A 20,707-nucleotide genomic window follows, 5' to 3' on the forward strand; every position below is an offset into this window, starting at 1 on the left:
CAATTGAATTTAGCACAGGTGGACTCCAATCAAGTTAAAGAAACATCTTAAGGATGATAAATGGAAACAGGAAGCACCTGAACTCAGTTTATAGTCTCATAGCAAAGGATCCTGTTGTCCTCCGCAAGTACGACATGCCGCTGACTTTGAGTAAAGCCAGAGTGTCAATGTACGACTCAACACTATTCACGTCAGCTACGACAGTGACTGAAATGACTGCAACACTCAAAGAGCAGCAGTTAGTTTCAGAGTGGCTGGCAAGGAATAAGTTTGCCCTAAATATTTCTAAAACTAAAAGCATTGTATTTGGAACAAAACACTCACTAAACCCAAAACCTCTACTAAATCTTGTAATAAATACTGTGGAAATTGAGCAAGTTGAGATGACTAAACTGCTTGTAGTAACCTTAGATTAAACTGTCATGGTCAAAGCATATTGATGCAGTAGTAGCTAAGATGGGGAGAAATCTGTCTATAATAAAGCGCTGCTCTGCCTTCTTAACAACACTATCAACAAGGCAGGTGTCACGGCTTTCGTCTGTTGAAGGAGAGGCAGACCAAAATATAGCGTGGTTGTTATTCATTGTACTTTAATAAAGAAAACTGTACACGAATAAACTAACAAAACAACAAACATGCGAAAACCTAAAACAGTCATATCTGGTGCAAAACACGGAGACAGGAACAAACACAGTGAAACCCAGGCTACCTAAATATGGTTCCCAATCAGAGACAATAATAATGACTAACCCCTGCCTCTGATTGAGAACCATATCAGGCCAGACATAGAAATAGACAAACAAGACATCCATCATAGAATGCCCACTCAGATCACACCCTGACCAACCAAAACATAGAAACATACAAAGTAAACTATGGTCAGGGTGTGACAGCAGGTCCTACAGGCCCTAGTTTCTACCTTCTTAACAACAAGGCAGGTCCTACAGGCCCTAGTTTCTACCTTCTTAACAACACTATCAACAAGGCAGGTCCTACAGGCCCTAGTTTCTACCTTCTTAACAACACTATCAACAAGGCAGGTCCTACAGGCCCTAGTTTCTACCTTCTTAACAACACTATCAACAAGGCAGGTCCTACAGGCCCTAGTTTCTACCTTAACAACACTATCAACAAGGCAGGTCCTACAGGCCCTAGTTTCTACCTTCTTAACAACACTATCAACAAGGCAGGTCCTACAGGCCCTAGTTTCTACCTTCTTAACAACACTATCAACAAGGCAGGTCCTACAGGCCCTAGTTTCTACCTTCTTAACAACACTATCAACAAGGCAGGTCCTACAGGCCCTAGTTTTGTCGCACCTTGACTACTGTTCAGTCGTATGGTCAGGTATCACAAAAAAGGGTTTAGGAAAATTGCAATTGTCTCAGAACAGGGCAGCATGGCTGGCCCTTGGATGTACACAGAGAGCTAATATGCATGTCAATCTCTCCTGGCTGAAAGTGGTGGAGAGATTGACTTCGTCACTACTTTAATTTATGAGAGGTATTGACTTGAATGCACCGAGCTGTCTGTCTACACTACTGGCACACAGCTCGGACACCCATGCATACCCCACAAGACATACCACAAGAAGCCTCTTCACTGTCCCGAGTTCCAGAACAGACTATGGGAGGCACACAGTACTACTGTACATAGAGCCATGACTACATGGAACTCTATTCCACATCAGGTAACTGACGCAAGCAGTAAAATTAGATTTAAAAAACAGATAAAAACCTTATGGAACAGCGGTGACTGTGAAGCAACACAAACACACACACACACACACACACACACACGATAACATACACACTATACATACACATGGATTTAGTACTGTAGATATGTGGTAGTGGTGGAGTAGGGGCCTGAGGGCACATAGTGTGTTATGAAATCTGTGAATGTACTGTAATGTTTTTAAATGGTATAAACTGCCTTAATTTTAATGGACTCCAGGAAGAGTAGCTTCTGTATTGACAGGAACTAATGGGGATCCATAATAAATACAAATATTTATGTAAATAAGGTATTTCAGTTTTTATTTTTTATTAATTTGCAAAAAATTTAAAAAAAAAAAAAACTTGTTTTCACTTTGTCGTTATGGGGGTATTGTGGGTAAATTAATGTTTGTCATTTGTTTTTGCCATTTTAGAATAAGTCTGTAACGTAACAAAATGTGGAGTATTATGAGCCATCCAGCAGCCTCCTTCAATGTATTTAAAGCAATTAAGCCCGAGGGGCTCTGGTATATCAGCCATATACCACAAACCGCCGAGGTGCCTCATTGCTATTATAAACTGGTTACCAACATAATTAGAGCAGTAAAAATAAACGTTTTGTCATACCAATGGTATACAGTCTGATGATCAGTGCTCGAAACACCCAGTTAATTTCTTTATTTATATAGCAAAATACACCTAGCATGAAAAGCCTTCTTAGAGTTTTAATGTATACTGAACAAAAATATAAAACACAACATGCAACAATTTTAAAGATTTTACTGAGTTACAGTTGATAAGGAAATTGGTCAATTGTGATGAATTCATTAGGCATTCATCTATGGATTTCACATGACTGGGAATACAGATATGCATCTGTTGGTCACAGATTCCTTAACAATAATGGGCCTCACCATGAAAAGATCTTGAGGCTCATTCTATCTCTGTGCATTCAAATTGCCATTGATAAAATGCAATTGTGTCCTTTGTTCGTAGCTTATGCCTGCCCATACCATAACCTAACCCTACAGCCAGCATGGGGCATCCTGTTCCCAATGTTGACATCAGCAAAGCGCTCGCCCACACAACGCCATACACGTGTTCTTCGGTTGTGAGTCTATGACTCGGCTGGCTGGTGTGTTTAACCATTTTTAAGTCCTTTCTCTGACACTGCCTCCAAATGCCATGTTAAATTACCATCAATATGTTGAAGTCTACAGGGATTATCAAGGATGTATGATTCATCTGACATATTTCACATACAGTAGGGTACTGTAGTCTTTAGCCAACAGGAGTGAAAATATATCCTGGCCTTGGTATTATGCACGTACTACTTATGCAACGTTGTTTGTGAGCCACTAGGGGTCAGTGTTGTCTAAAGGAATGCTCATCTCTCGCTCGGCCCATAGGAACAATAATTAAAACAGAGTAATAAGACCACTATCATGTAAAGTGTTAAACAAACACAGTATTTTAGATGCATAATGTCTAAATCAAGAGATCACATATTTTAATACAAACATAATTTTGACTTCTGCATTAGGCCTAAGCATTTTGAAGGGATACATGAAACTGAATTACTACTACCGCAATAAATTGAGCAATGAATACTATGAAATCACATAATATATGCTTGTCATTTCATACATCACATAATATAGGCTTTCCATTTCATACGATCCTACAGATTCGACATTAAACACATGTTAAAATGTACCACTTTACAAATTGTACTTCTACCTACATTGTAGATTAAAAAAAAGATAAGCTCAAATTGTTATGAAACTTTTATTAATAAACAAACTACCACTCAGCTGAAATTCAGGACCCAGTACGCTTCTACGGAAAGGGGAGGGGTTTATGAATGATTGACAGGTCATCAGAGTGCCGTCTACAGTGAAGGAGAAATGAAAACTAAAGCTTGTCGCCGAGAGTCTCTCTGACTATTACTGAAAAATTGATTTGCTTCTGTTGATTCTGCATTACACAGCAGTTAGACGATCAAAGGATGTAGCTATATTTAACAGTCATTTACGCCTTGAAGCCTTTCCAGTCGAGCCGATAATGCTTAAAACGAAGCTGCCCATGAGAACCGCGGAGGCAGGAGATGATACGGCCGAGGAACAGCCGGATCTCCATATTCCCAGCTCGGTCTCTCCCACGAGCTCGGACAGGCTCGAAGATTCATCCAGACACCCAGGATATCCATCTCAATTGGACAAAGAGACCGTTTTCGAGTGGTTTGGTTTGCATCTAAATCCTGCCAAGCGGATCGAGTTAATGTGCGGACTGCTGCATATGTGCCAGCCGCTCGAGCTCCGGTTTTTGGGCTCCTGTCTGGAAGACTTGGCACGGAAAGATTACCCAATTCTACGGGATGTCGAGATCAGGGCGAACTGTCCGAATGATTTGGGCATTTTATCTGATGTTCTCGACCCGGTGGTGCGCTCCAAACTGCTGGTCTGTTTATCTCTTCTGCGATCTGACAGCAGGGAGTGTGCGGGAATACTATTTCAGATATTGAACCATATGGATCCCTCCTTGTTCTACAAAAACTATCCCGGTTATTCTGTTTCTCCCTTCAGGGACCCGTTCCATCCTTCGCGTGTGGATGGGAAAACGTTCAGGAGAACAGAGCATATTTGCGGGCGTCCAATAGAGGAAGCAGTCGGACCCTTGGAGCAGTTCGCGTTGCTTTATACTATGGCTTCGTTGCATCCAGCGTTTCCTTTTCATCAAAGAGAAACCCTTCTAGTGCATCTGGACAAAATCACATTTGCCACAGAGGATAGACAGCAGAATCCGTACAGAATAAACGCCCAGGTAACATTGATTCATAGTTGGTTAGTTTGTTAGCTGATTTAACTTTCAAGAGTTTTGGACCCGTGCTCTGACGCCGATAGCGAGCTATTGAAGTTTGTATATTATATCTAGTTGGCTACTAGTTAGTTGACAAAGAGTACTATAAATTAGACAAGACAGTTAGCTAAATATATATATATCATTATGTATTAGCTCGCTAACGTTAGCTAGCTAGTTTGGCCATTTAGCCAAAGAATGGTACTGTAGTTAGCCAACATGGGCACAACAGGTTAGCTACACTGAACAAAAATATAAACGCAACCATTTCAAAGATGTTACAGGTGATAAAAGGAAATCAGTCAATTGAAAATAAATGATTCTGGTCCTAATCTGTGGCTCCCCAGTGGGTGGACCTATGCAGGAGTATAGATCCACCCACTGGGGAGCCAGGCCCAGCCAATCAGAATGATCCCCCCCCCCAAAAAAAGGGTTAGGGTTATTACAGACATAAATACTCCTCAGCACCCCCCCCCCCACCTCAGACGATCCTGCAGGTGAAGAAGCCAGATGTGGAGGTCCTGGGCTGGCGTGGTTACACGTGGTCTGTGGTTGTGGGCGTGTTGGGTTTATTGCAAAATTTCTCGTAAACGAAGTTGGCAACAGCTCTGTTGGACATTCCTGCAGTCAGCATGCCAATTGTACGCCCCCTCAAAACATGAGACAACTGTGGCAATTGGGTTGTGTGACAAAACGGCACCTTTTATTATCCCCAGCACAAGATGCACCTGTGTAATGATCATGCTGTTTAATCATCTTCTTGATATGCCACACCTGTCAGGTGAATGGATTATCCAGGGACGGAAGACATATCTGGGATGTTTTATTTCAGTTCATGAAAAATGGGACCAACACTTTACATGTTGCGTTTTTATTTTTGTTCAGTATATATAGCCAACGTAGCTCGGATGACAACTGTAGTTAGCTAGTTAACTTTGTGATGAACGCTAGGCGTGTAGCTAGGTACATTTAGCGAGCTAGCGTAGGCAAATTGTGAATCTCTTCATGCTATGCTAAGTACAGTTTTGTCCATATTCATCCATCTCTTCTTAATGTTCCTGATGTTTTTTTAAAACTAAAAGTCTGCTAGGTTGCGAGACCAACGTGTGTGCAAGAAGTCATTTCATGCTCTGGCGTTTGACAGCCGGGAGAGGCGAAAGAGAAAGTTAGGGATGGGCATTGCCCTTTGACAACACAGCTACAAAAAAATATTGACCTTTTCTCAGATTATCTTGCGTTTTGTTACAGCGTATGCTTTGGTAAAAGTTTGCAAACTAGATAAATTGGAATATAGCAAATACGATAAACTGCAGCTAAAATCTAGGCTAATAAGTGCATCATGTTTTTCATTCATGAGAGAAATTGTAGTAGGCCTATAATAACAAACACACGCCATGTTTATGCTTTCCTTTCCAAATAGCAGTGTTGCTTGAGTTTCAGTTGCTCTATTGCCCTGAATATAAATCCATCTGCCACCTCATAACCTCAGGGAAAGAAAGTTGTTGTAATATGCAACAACAAAAAAATAGGTTTTGCATGAGAACTCTGCCCGTGGTTGAGGAGAGTGGGAGGTATTTACACAACTGGGAAAGTTATTCCCTTGAATCTGTTCACCGATTTTTTTTTTTTCCCGAATTGTGAGACTTTCAAAATACCATTGGCTCATTTTGACAATGTAGATTAGGTTATCCCAATCTTTTACAAAAGGCTTTAATAGTATGGCTCGTTCTCAACGGTTGACATTTGACAGATGGGGGAAGATGCAGTATTTGTGCAGATTTAATCTTCTTTTGCACCAAGGATTAACAACAAACACCAAGGATTAACATTCTCCTCTGGCTCATATAGCCTAGTTTATTCAAAACAGTAAGAACAGCCGAGAAACAGTGGGTTAACTGCCTGTTCAGGGGCAGAACGACAGATTTGTACCTTGTCAACTTGGGGGTTTGAACTTGCAACCTTCCGGTTACAAGCCCAACGCTCAAACCACTAGGCTGCTACCCTGTGCTCATGTGACAATTAAAAAATGAAATCACTACATGTGAGGACAGAGTCCAGGCTTTATTTACAGCCTACTGTGAGTTTATTAGACATGCCATCCACTGTGTTGAAATGGACAAACAGCTGGATCACTCCCCATACCACTGTTTGAAGGAACACCACCTCACGTACAGTATTTTTTTTGTGGTTTTAAAAATGCAATATGTACATTTTTGCAATATGTACCAAATTCACGTAGAAATGTGATCTATAGATCTGTCATTCTCCATGAAAGCAAGTCTAAGAAGCGGAAGTTATATACTATGTGTTTTATTTCTATGCTTCCCATTCTTAAATTGCATTATTATTATTTTTTTATTATTTTACTTTCTCTCTGGATATGGCAAAACTCCACTAAAGAGGTCTCTAGTTTAGCCATATCAGCCTCTATTAGGGATGTGACTAGCCTCGTTGCAAAACAGGCTTCCCTAAAACGGCCTGGGGAAGTTTATGGCAGAAGAATAGCTAAATAGGGGTGGGAACCTGGTGTAAATCAGTGACGCCTCACAGCACGGCAAATCAATCACTAGTGCTCAGTAAATTAGATCCGTAGGTGCAACAGTGCATGAGGATTGGCCGGGCAATCGCATATTTAAACAACAAGAGTTTCTAAACCCGGAGGCACAACATCCCGAGACTTCCGGGAACGCTTGCGAAACAGACCAGGCAGGGTTTTGGGGTTCGAGAAGTCAACATGCACACTAATCATTTGATTATTAAACTGATTATGACAGAAGGTCGAATATGGCATTAGTCATGAAAACACCTTACTCTGTTTATCTTAATCGGCGTAAGGTCCTAATCGAAGTAAGCATATGACAATTAAAACAGCTGGTTTTCTGAGGAATCTTGTTAAATTTTTATGGCCTGTAACTCCTCAGTTAAAGCAGTGTATTAGATCTGCGCATGTTTCGGGCTTCCTTGTTTTGTGCGAGTTCTAAAATACGAAAAGAAGGCATTTTAGAAATATTTTTTTCCCATTTAAACGCTATATGTCCGAACTCAGAATTAAATAGGCATCGCAAAAAATAACATAATTGCTGTGGTAGAATGTTTATTTTGATTGGCAATTTCCTGCATCTATCAAAGTATCATCAGGTAGCCTGATTTCAGATGTGTCCATGTAAACATGATTATTAGATACATTTTTCTTCTTCTTGCATAGCATGTAGACGTTTAAATCAAATTATTACATTATTCAGACTATTCACAATAATCGTATTATTGTCTGCATGTAACCGTACTCAATGAGATGTGAAAAAAATTATTCCTTAGTTGTTCATTTTTTGAAAATCTAATGGCACAATCTCGATTTGAGCCAATGTCTTAAGTAGCTGAACATGTTATTACTCCAACCTTGTAAAAGTGACAAACTGACACGTTTTAATTATAAACAAGAAGAATGTATCGACGAGTGGGTGGGTGCCTTTGATTCGATGGCCTGCACATGGGCAGTTCAGCTCGAGATGACCGTTAGACCCCATGACGTATTTCTAGGCATGAGTTTAGCTAGCCAACATCGCCATGACATCGCCAACAAGTGTGATAGGGGATTTCTATTGGATAAGCAGCTTTAGCCTTATCTTCATCCCAGTGACAGTCGATGCCGTTTAAGATTAGGGAGGACGATTGTTTAAAAAAATAATAATTATGAACATGGCCTTATTTCTGTTACAGCATATTGGATGACTGTCATTTATGTTCCATTCACCCAGTTCAATGTAACAGTGACAGGTTTAGGTTACTGTCATTCATATTCACCCAGTTCAATGTAACAGTGACAGGTTTAGGTTACTGTCATTCATATTCACTCAGTTCAATGTAACAGTGACAGGTTTAGGTTACTGTCATTCATATTCCATTCACCCAGTTCAATGTAACAGTGACAGGTTTAGGATACTACATGATACTCTAATGTTCCCTATACCAATCCAGAATCTATGTGATGACATGATAAATAAATAACAATAAGATAGCATCCAAGTCAACTCGCGCTGGTAGACTATCTCTGTCCCTGCTCCCCCTTGTCACTCACATGGCTGCTACTCTGCGTTGACCCTCTCACTCTCCCTCATGCATTAAAGCTCCCTCATGCATTTAAAACTCCCTTTTACATTAAAGATCCATTATTCCTTAAAGCTCCCTCATGCATTAAAGCTCCCTCATGCATTAAAGCTCCCTCGTGCATTAAAGCTCCCTTTTACATTAAAGCTCCATTATTCCTTAAAGTCCCTCAATGCATTTAAAGACAGGTTTAGGTTAAAGTCATTCATTATTCCTTAAAGCTCCCTCATGCATTAAATGTAACAGTGAAAGCTTTTGTATTACAACTCCATTATTCCTTAAATCTCCTTCTTGCATTAAAGCTCCCCATGCATTAAAGTGATGACATGATTAAATAACATGCATAAGATAGCTCCCTCATGCATTAAAGCTCCCTCTTGTATTACAACTCCATTATTCCTTAAATCTCCTTCTTGCATTAAAGCTCCCTCATGCATTAAAGCTCCCTCATGCATTAAAGCTCCTTCATGCAGTAAAGCTCCCTCATGCATTAAAGCTCCCTCATGCATTTAAAACTCCCTTTTACATTAAAGATCCATTATTCCTTAAAGCTCCCTCATGCATTAAAGCTCCCTCTTGCATTAAAGCTCCATTATTCCTTAAAGCTCACTCATGCATTAAAGCTCCCTTTTCCATTAAAGCTCCATTATTCCTTAAAGCTCCCTCATGCATTTAAAGCTCCCTTTTGCATTAAAGCTCCATTATTCCTTAAAGCTCCCTCATGCATTAAATCTCCTTCTTGCATTAAAGCTCCCTCATGCATTAAAGCTCCCTCATGCATTAAAGCTCCTTCATGCAGTAAAGCTCCCTCATGCATTAAAGCTCCCTCTTGTATTACAACTCCATTATTCCTTAAATCTCCTTCTTGCATTAAAGCTCCCTCATGCATTAAAGCTCCCTCGTGCATTAAAGCTCCATTATTCCTTAAGCTCCTTAAAGCTCCCTTGCATTAAAGCTCCTTTAAAGCTCCTGCAGTAAAACGCTCCTTCATGCAGTAAAGCTCCCTCATGCATTAAAGCTCCCTCTTGTATTACAACTCCATTATTCCTTAAATCTCCTTCTTGCATTAAAGGTCCATTATTCCTTTAAGCTCACTCATGCATTAAAGCTCCCTCTTTCATTAAAGCTCCATTATTCCTTTAAGCTCACTCATGCATTAAAGTTCCCTTTTCCATTAAAGCTCCATTATTCCTTAAAGCTCCCTCGTGCATTAAAGCTCCCTCGTTCATTAACGCTCCCTCATGCATTGAAGCTTTCTCCTACTAACGTTACAGCATTGTTGAGTTAGGTATTTGTATAAAAATAAATAAATAAATCCCGTTGTGATGATGTTTGTGGTAGTTTTGTGACAACAGCACTGTGATTTGAAGTTTCATTTTGTGAAGACGGAAAAAATAAGTGTTTTTCGGTTAGGGATTTCTTATTAACGTTAAGGATCCCAATGTAGTTTACACCTTCACACCCCTATCCGCTATACCCTAGTCTAGTCGAGGCAGTTAATAATGTCACAGGGGACTGACTGGCTGTGCTATTTATTTCTGACTTTACAAAAGGCCACTGCCAACCCCCCCCCCCCCCCCCCAATACACTTTCTAGTTTTTATGGCGCATTTCACAAAGAGTTATGTGCTGTGCTGTGTGTGAGGCATTCGGGTCCTGTGGCCTACTGTAGTGCAAGCCTGGCAATTCTACAGGGAGGAGGAGGTTATGCCAGTATGAGGGGCCTCAACCATGCTGTGAGCCAATGGCTTGAAACCAACTGAGCACTAAGGTGACTGGACAAGTGGAGGCCAGCCAGGATCTTTCAGTTTGTTGATAGGGATGCATTTCCTTCTTGGGGAGCTGCATGTTAAAGTGGGAGATTCTGTTTTTCTACTTACCCAGAGTCAGATTTGTATGTCTCTGTGTGCAGTTAGCAATACCCCACGAAATGACCTTCAACTTCCTTCAAACTGCACGCAAATGAGGATCCCTATTGCCAGAATCAAACACTATCCCTTTAACAGGGTGTCATCACCTTATTTATCAGGGTGTCCTCTCCTCGTTTAACAGGGTGTCCTCTCCTCATTAAACAGGGTGTCCTCTCCTCATTTAACAGGGTGTCCTCTCCTCATCTCCTCATTTAACAGGGTGTCCTCCTTGTCTCCTCATTTAACAGGGTGTCATCTCCTTGTCTCCTCATTTAACAGGGTGTCCTCTCCTCATCTCCTCATTTAACAGGGTGTCCTCTCCTCATCTCCTCATTTAACAGGGTGTCATCTCCTCATCTCCTCATTTAACAGGGTGTCCTCTCCTCATCTCCTCATTTAACAGGGTATCCTCCTCATCTCCTCATTTAACAGGGTATCCCCTCCTCATCTCCTCATTTAACAGGGTGTCCTCTCCTCATCAGGGTCCTCCTCATTTAACAGGGTCCCTCCTCCTCATTTAACAGGGTGTCCTCTCCTCCTCATTTAACAGGGTCTCCTCATTTAACAGGGTGTCATCTCCTTGTCTCCTCATTTAACAGGGTATCCCCTCCTCATTTTAACAGGGTCCCCTCCTCATCTCCTCATCTCCTCATCTTTTAACAGGGTGTCCTCATCTCCTCATTTAACAGGGTATCCCCTCCTCATCTCCTCATTTAACAGGGTGTCCCCTCCTCATCTCCTCATTTAACAGGGTGTCCTCTCCTCATCTCCTCATTTAACAGGGTGTCCTCTCTCTCATTTAACTCCTCATTTAAACAGGGTGTCCCCTCTCCTCCTCATTTAACAGGGTGTCCTCTCCTCATCTCCTCATCTCCTCATTTAACAGGGTATCCCCTCCTCATCTCCTCATTTAACAGGGTGTCCTCTCCTCATCTCCTCATTTAACAGGGTGTCATCTCCTTGTCTCCTCATTTAACAGGGTGTCATCTCCTTGTCTCCTCATTTAACAGGGTCCTCATTTAATTTAACAGGGTCATCTCCTTGTCTCCTCATCTCCTCATTTAACAGGGTGTCCTCTCCTCATCTCCTCATTTAACAGGGTGTCTCCTCATTTAACAGGGTGTCATCTCCTTTTAACAGGGTGTCTCCTCATTTAACAGGGTGTCATCTCCTTGTCTCCTCATTTAACAGGGTGCCTCTATCTCCTCATCTGTCCTCTCCTCATCTCCTCATTTAACAGGGTGTCCTCCTCATTTAACAGGGTGTCTCCTCATTTAACAGGGTGTCATCTCCTTGTCTCCTCATTTAACAGGGTGTCATCTCCTATTCTCCTCATTTAACAGGGTGTCATTTAACAGGGTGTCATCTCCTCATCTCCTTTTAACAGGGTGTCATCTCCTCATCTCCTCATTTAACAGGGTGTCATCTCCTCCTCATTTAACAGGGTGTCTCCTTGTCTCCTCATTTAACAGGGTGTCCTCTCCTCATCTCCTCATTTAACAGGGTGTCATCTCCTTGTCTCCTCATTTAACAGGGTATCATCTCCTCATCTCCTCATTTAACAGGGTGTCATCTCTCTCATTTAACAGGGTGTCATCTCCTTGTCTCCTCATTTAACAGGGTGTCATCTCCTTGTCTCCTCATTTAACAGGGTGTCATCTCCTTGTCTCCTCATTTAACAGGGTGTCATCTCCTTGTCTCCTCATTTAACAGGGTGTCATCTCCTCATCTCGTCATTTAACAGGGTGTCATCTCCTCATTTAACAGGGTGTCATCTCCTCATCTCCTCATTTAACAGGGTGTCATCTCCTTGTCTCCTCATTTAACAGGGTGTCATCTCCTATCCCCTCCTTTAACAGGACATCATCTTGGCAGGTAGCCTAGTTGTTAGAGTGTTGGGCCAGTAACCAAATGGTTACTAGATCGAATCCCCGAGCTGCCAAGGTAAAAATCTATTGTTCTGCCCCCTGAACAAGACAGTTAACCCACTACTCCTAGGTTGTTATTGTAAATAAGAATTTGTTCTTAACTGACTTGCCTAGTTAAATAAACAGATTATTTGGATGAAAGCTCATTCCTTTTGGCTTTGTACTTGTAATGCAGGCCTGTCTTTCTATTGGAGTGGTGTTGTCAAAGATGACCACTGCGTTGACGATTGGAAAAGGACAAATAACAGACATCCATGGTTTTATTTGCTCAATACTTTTAACTTGTCGTCATGGTCACATCCTATATCCACTTTTTTTTCTTTATTTAGAAAACCAAAAATGACACTTTGTTTTTCTAGTACAGTTTAAATTAGTGATGGGAGAAAAAATGATACATTTACATATCGCAGTATTATTTTAGACGATATTATATCGATACTTTGACTCCGAGCATCTATATAAAAAAAAAAATGTGTTGCTAGATAGCGTTAGCTAGCGCTAGTAGGGAGTACCTGCTCCAAAATACTATTTTTCAACCTATAGATTGTTTTAAATTGTTGTAACTAAATGTTTGGCCTCTCAACAGGGAGATTCCCAGCCCTAGTTTTAATAGAGTACTGTTGTTGTACAGTCATCCATGTTGACTATAGTGTTGATGCTCAACTGAACCACTTAACCCACTTGACCTTTAAAATAGCTGCATCACTGTGTGCCTGCCTAATGTCATTTAGCCACTTGAAGAGAGTTTGGAGCCATCAGCACACAACCTCACAACTCACATTAGCTTACGCTCTCATAGCCAGCAATTATGATCAGAAGTTACCGCTGAAGTGATATGGCGTTAGGTTTTAGTGTGTTATATATATTTATTTTGTAATTTTCATTATTTATTATTATTTAAAAATAGATATATTTTATGAACACGAACGAATACAAAAACAGAGTACATAAACCTAACAGACGGGGGTGGGGGGGGTGGGGGGTATTACATATCGAGAAACATTTTCAATTTGTCAAAAACTTTTATGGAGCATATTGCTTTTTAGTTTTTACATTTACGGATAATGTCTAAATAATATTTAAATTATATCTTAAATAATGTGAAGGGGGGTTTGTTCTCGGTCCCACACCATTTTATGGATAAAGAATCTTCCATGAAAAATAAACAAATTAACAATGAAAGTTAAGTCAGGGTCCATATCATTTGGATCAATATCAAACATAAATTTCCGAGTCTCTCTGATTAACATTAATAGTCGTTTCTTTTTCCTCTAGTGTGTTGTCATATCGAACACAGTCCCCATCCACCCCCACAGTTTAGCAGCTAAGAAGGGTTCAGTCACCCAGGCTAACTACACAAGGGTCACTTCACCACGCAGTCCATGGTACACCAAGGAAATCTGATCTCAACACAAATGAACCTTCCACTACAGAAAAGTGTACTAATGGCTCAAGTACTGGACACTGTTCAGCCAAGGTTACACAGGTGGTAATTGCTTGGGTTAGATCAGTGATTTTTGACCTGACATTACACAGCTGTTTGATCAAGTCTTGATGATTAGTAGATTATTTTTAATTAGCTGTGTAGTGCAAGGGCAAAAAAACAAAACATGCCCCCCTCCCTTGGGGTCCAGAGGACTGAGTTTGGGAAACTCTGAGTTTGATGGTCTGGATCTCCAGCTTTGCTGCTGTGTCCAATCAACGTACAGGATATGGAGGACAGTGTAAACAGAAAATTAGAAAATTTGATGTCGAATAGATAAAGATCTTACTTTACATATCTAGACTATTTTGTAAGTGTAAACAGGCTCATAGTGTGTGAAAACCTTGTGAAGACTTACAGAACATTTTTGAACTCTGTCATTGCCAACAAAGGGTTTATAACAAGGTATTGAGATAAAACAATTGTTATTAAACAAATACTTATTTTCCACCATAATTTGCACATGAATTCATTAAAAATCCTAAAAATGTGATTTTCTGAAAAAAAAATTCATCATCATTTTGTCTGTCATAGTTGAAGTGTACCTATGATGAAAATTACAGGCCTCTCTCAACTTTTTACGTAGGAGAACTTGCACAGTTGGTGGCTGACTAAATACTTTTTTGCCCCACTGTATTTAGACTATTTTGTAAGTGTAAACAGGCTCATAGAGGGACTCCCACTCCAGTTCAACATGTCGTTCATTTTCCAGTCTGTTGGATGAAGAAGAGTGATGCCGTCCACTGACTGACTCGTTCTGGAAATATCCCTCGATGACCTCGTGGTGAATCACCTCTCCACTCAGGAGCAGATGTCGAGTTAATGCGAAATTAAATCAGAGGCCCCAATTTTAGATCAGTTGTTCCTGGACCTGCAACATGTCAAATGAAAAGAGGGAGGAGATGCTGCAGGAAAGCAAAGCCCTTCAAACCACAAGCAGCTGGTCCAGGCCACCACCACGTTTGTGCATTTGAATGCCAGCAATGATTGTTTTTTTCCCCTGGTATATTTTAGTTGAAGTATATAGAACTAGTGCTTTGCGGTGACCGTATTACCGCCACACCGGAAGTCACGGGTCATGAAGGCAGTCAATCAAATTCAACTTGACCGTTTAGTCACGGTAATTAGGCTTCTCCAAGCTCTGATGCTGCTGATGGTCATTAGTAGCCTACTGAACTCTCTAACTGCCTGGAACTCAGCACTCTATTGTCCCTCTATTCACTCTGACATCAATGTAAATATGATCTCAAATCTAATCAAACACTTCATGAGAGCTCATGATGCGCAACATTTACATAGCCTAATAAATCACGCACAGAACGACAAGTATGGCTGGGGGCATTGTTATGCTGGAGGGTCATGTCAGGATGAGCCTGCAGGAAGAGTACCACATGAGGGAGGAGGATGTCTTCCTTGTAACGCACAGCGTTGAGATTGTGTGCAATGACAACAAGCTCAGTCCGATGATGCTCTGACACACCGCCCCAGACCATGACGGACCCTCCACCTCCAAATCGGTCCCGCTCCAGAGAACAGGCCTCGGTGTTACACTCATTCCTTCGACGATAAATGTGAATCTGACCATCACCCCTGGTGAGACAAAACCGTGACGCGTCAGTGAAAAGCACTGTGTTGCCGGTGATGTCTGGTGAGGACCTGCCTTACAACAGGCCTACGAGCCCTCAGTCCAGCCTCTCTCAGCCTATTGCGGACAGTCTGAGCACTGATGGAGGGGTTGTGCGTTCCTGGTGTAACTCGGGCAGTTGTTGTTGCCATCCTGTACCTGTCCCGCAGGTGTGATGTTCAGATGTACCGATCCTGTGCAGGTGTTGTTACACGTGGTCTGCCACTACGAGGACGATCAGCTGTCCACCCTGTCTCCCTGTAGTGCTGTCTTAGGAGTATCACAGTACGGGCATTACAATTTATTGCCTTGGCCAGATCTGCAGTCCTCATGCCTCCTTGCAGCATGCCTAAGGCACGTTCACGCAGATGAGCAGGGACCCTGGGCATCTTTTTTTTGGTGTTTTTCAGAGTCAGTAGAAAGGCCTCTTTAGTGTCCTAAGTTTTCATAACTGTGACCTTAATTGCCTAACATCTGTAAGTTGTTAGTGTCTTAACGACTGTTCTACAGGTGCATGTTCATGAATTGTTTATGGTTCATTGAACAAGCATGGGAAACAGTGTTTAAACCCTTTACAATGAAGATCTGTGAAGTGATTTGGATTTTTACGAATTATCTTTGAAAGACAGGGTCCTGAAAAAGGGACGTTTCTTTTTTGCTGAGTTTAGGTCAACCTATTTCTTTGGTAACGGTTCAACACAGAATAGCTGAATTTGCGCACTCTCTCAAATTGTTTGGAGAAAATATTTCTATTTTATTCAGCTTTGTTTAATGGTATTCTTCATACTATAAAATATTGGCACGGAATTCTAAGCAAAATCTTGTCTGCTAATGGAGGGTAGCCCACCGCCAGATCAGGACCTAACATAAAGACAACTAGTATGGTATTATGTTCTTCTGAAACATTTTTCTTCATATCATGCTTCTTTTCACACCGTCTAAAATAAATGATGGATTTATTGTGAAGGTGTAGGCTATATTACATGGATTTATTGTGAAGGTGTCGGCTATATTACATGGATTTATTAGACTGTAGATGTTCCAAAGTGTCACACCCTGACCATAGTTTGCTTTGGTCAGGGTGTGATCTGAGTGGGCATTCTATGTTGTGTGTCTAGTTTGTAAGTTTCTGTGTTTGGCCTGATATGGTTCTCAATCAGAGGCAGGTGTTAGTCATTGTCTCTGATTGGGAACCATATTTAGGTAGCCTGTTTGGTGTTGGGTTTTGTGGGTGATTGTCCTTTTGTCCTTAGGTCTGTCGTGTGATAGTTTGCACCAGCATTAGGCTGTTTCGGTTTTCGTGTTACGTTTGTTGTTTTGTATTTGATTCGTGTTTACTTTTGTTTCATTAAACATGGATCGTAATAGCCACGCCACATTTTGGTCTGACTCTCTTTCACCGACAGAAAACCGTGACACAAAGGTCTGCATCAGTGGCTTGTAGGCTGTTTGGAAGCCAGGAGATGATAAATGTGTTTATGTTAATTAATGGTCAATTACCATGAGGCCCGACAGTTATTTGTTTGACAATCACTGGCTGACAACGTTTGTCGTGACCGCCACTGCCCTACTAGGACTAGGCTATTGCTATTTTAATACGGGCCTACTGGTACAAGTTCTACTGAATCTGAGAGGCTTGTGTTGCACTGATACGCTGGGGGCTGAACTGTGCTCTGTTCTCCTCTGACCTTCAGCGGAGGCTAACTGTCAGTCTGTGTTTGTCAGCTCCTAACTGATAGCAGGGGACCAAAGCCCTGACTGACCCCGTCTCATGGGCTGCAAACAGTGCAAATGTGTGTGTGTGTGTGTGTGTGGGGCGTAAGTGTGTGTGCGTCCGCCAGTGTGTGTGTGTGTGTGTGTGTGGAGGCTAACTGCTGTCATCCACCAGACAATTGTTCAAAGACCACCTCATTAACAACACCGTGGGTCCCTGAAGGACGACAGTACCACCACGGTGATAGCACCTCTATGATGATACCACCTCTATGATGATACCACCTCTATGATGATACCACCTCTATGATGATACCACCTCTATGACGATAGCGCCTCTATGATGATACCACCTCTATGACGATAGCGCCTCTATGACGATAGCACCTCCATGATGAAACCACCTCTATGATGATAGGACCTCTATGATGATAGCACCTCTATGACGATAGCACCTCCATGATGATAGCACCTCCATGATGATAGCACCTCCATGACAATAGCACCTCCATGATGATAGCACATCTATGACTATAGCACCTCCATGATGATAGCACCTCCATGATGATAGAACCTCTATGGCGATAGCACCTCTATGATGATAGCACCTCCATGATGATAGCACCTCTATGGCGATAGCACCTCCGTGATGATAGCACCTCTATGACGATAGCACCTCCATGACAATAGCACCTCCACGACGATAGCACCTCCACGACGATAGCACCACCACGACGATAGCACCTCTATGACGATAGCACCTCCATGACAATAGCACCTCCATGACAATAGCACCTCCATGACAATAGCACCTCCATGACAATAGCACCTCCATGACAATAGCACCTCCATGACGATAGCACCTCCATGACGATAGCACCTCCATGACGATAGCACCACCATGGCGATAGCACCACCATGGCGATAGCACCTCCATGATGATAGCACCTCCATGACGATAGCACCACCATGGCGATACCACCTCCATGACGATAGCACCACCATGGCGATAGCACCTCCATGACGATAGCACCACCATGGCGATAGCACCTCCATGGCGATAGCACCTCCATGACGATAGCACCACCATGGCGATAGCACCTCCATGACGATAGCACCTCCATGACGATAGCACCTCCATGGCGATAGCACCTCCATGACGATAGCACCTCCATGACGATAGCACCACCATGGCGATAGCACCTCCATGACGATAGCACCTCCATGACGATAGCACCACCATGGCGATAGCACCTCCATGACGATAGCACCTCCATGACGATAGCACCACCATGACGATAGCACCACCATGACGATAGCACCACCATGGCGATAGCACCTCCATGACGATAGCACCTCCATGACGATAGCACCACCATGGCGATAGCACCTCCATGACGATAGCACCTCCATGACGATAGCACCACCATGGCGATAGCACCTCCATGACGATAGCACCTCCATGACGATAGCACCACCATGGCGATAGCACCTCCATGACGATAGCACCTCCATGACGATAGCACCACCATGACGATAGCACCACCATGGCGATAGCACCTCCACGACGATAGCATCTCCATGACGATAGCACCACCATGACGATAGCACCTCCATGACGATAGCACCTCCATGATGATAGCACCTTCATGATGATAGCACCTCCATGATGAAACCACCTATGATGATAGGACCTCTATGACGATAGCACCTCCATGACGATAGCACCACCATGGCGATAGCACCTCCATGACGATAGCACCACCATGATGATAGCACCTCCATGACGATAGCACCTCCATGACGATAGCACCTCCATGACAATAGCACCACCATGATAATAGCACCTCCATGACGATAGCACCACCATGGCGATAGCACCTCCATGACGATAGCACCTCCACGACGATAGCACCAGCAGCAACGTTTAATATTAGAACAGATAGCACACCTGACAGATGTTCTGGGAGCTTTATAGTTTGATTCATCTTGGTGTCCTTCCTCTGTGAGATGTCATGGTGTATTTAATTGCCTGAGTGCAGCTGCGGTGTTGAAGGCTTTCTACTTACTGGTTGCTTTGTGTTTCCCCAAGGCCCAGGAAGCAGAGTACCTGGGCCCAGCTGCCGTCACCACTGAAGCCAGTCTGGATCAGAGGACGCAGGGGCAGAGACAGTGTGCCAGCCAGACACCCCCCAGCTGCAGGACCCAGAGGGAAGGTACGCTGCAGACAGACAGACAGACAGACAGGCAGGCAGACAGACAGACAGACAGACAGACAGGCAGGCAGGCAGGCAGGCAGGCAGGCAGGCAGGCAGGCAGGCAGGCAGACAGACAGACAGACAGACAGGCAGGCAGGCAGGCAGGCAGGCAGGCAGGCAGACAGACAGACAGACAGACAGACAGACAGACAGACAGACAGACAGACAGACAGACAGACAGACAGACAGACAATGACAACACAGTCACATACACACTATAGTCAAACACACACTACTATTACAGTTAACTAAGTCCAATATGAATTAAGGGTGTAATGGTACATGTATTCGTATGGAACTGTTCGGTAGGGGGACAGACAGACAGACAGACAGACAGACAGACAGACAGACAGACAGACAGACAGGCAGGCAGGCAGGCAGGCAGGCAGGCAGGCAGGCAGGCAGGCAGACAGACAGACAGACAGACAGACAGACAGACAATGACAACACAGTCACATACACACTATAGTCAAACACACACTACTATTACAGTTAACTAAGTCCAATATGAATTAAGGGTGTAATGGTACATGTATTCGTATGGAACTGTTCGGTTACGCATTCACTCGGTTATTTTTATGTAGTGTTTTTATGTACAATATTGTCATTGTCTATTAGTTTTAAATTGATACTTTTGTTACCTTTATAATTGTGTACTCTTTGATTATCTGCATATTTGTAAAATTTGCTGGGGGAAAAATGTTTAACTGTTACAATAATGGTGATACAATGATGCAGGCTACTCTTTATTTTAAACAATTTCTTTTGAGTGTTGAGTTCACAGAGCATATGTTTAATGGATAAAAATGTTAAAACCTTCGGCCTATAGGTCTACGCTGCGTTGTATTCCTCGAGTAAATGTGAGCAAAAAAAAATGGCAAGAAATGTTATGGCTATTCCATTAATAAACAACTAATCAAAATTTGAATCTTAACTGTCGCATTTGAAACGGTCCTTTTGTTGAGACACAGCTGGGAACTAGTTCTCTACGATGGTGAGCAGTGGGGTAAAAACAGGAGGATGCTCCATCATCATTTAAATCTCCAGTTTGGGAACATTTTTGCCTTCGGCGAAGGACAGAGAGAGTTTGTTGCCACTGCTCAATAAGAAT

The 20,707-nt window shown here is 42.4% G+C and overlaps 1 protein-coding gene across 2 annotated transcripts in view; it reads left to right on the forward strand.

Moving 5' to 3' along the window:
* Nucleotides 1–3,607: 3,607 nt before the first annotated feature.
* The window catches only part of LOC135522935 (zinc finger CCHC domain-containing protein 2-like), an 84,781-nt gene continuing 67,681 nt past the window's right edge, over nt 3,608–20,707 (forward strand). For both annotated transcript variants that reach the window (XR_010452746.1, XM_064949650.1), the window contains exons 1-2: nt 3,608–4,541; nt 19,431–19,554. Coding sequence is in view for 1 of the 2 variants with exons in the window: in XM_064949650.1 (XP_064805722.1) it covers nt 3,783–4,541; nt 19,431–19,554 (883 nt within the window). In the remaining variant the exon portion in view is untranslated. The remainder of the gene's footprint in view (nt 4,542–19,430; nt 19,555–20,707) is intronic.

This window comes from Oncorhynchus masou, chromosome 30 (genome assembly GCF_036934945.1).
Source record: "Oncorhynchus masou masou isolate Uvic2021 chromosome 30, UVic_Omas_1.1, whole genome shotgun sequence".
NCBI lineage: Eukaryota > Metazoa > Chordata > Actinopteri > Salmoniformes > Salmonidae > Oncorhynchus > Oncorhynchus masou.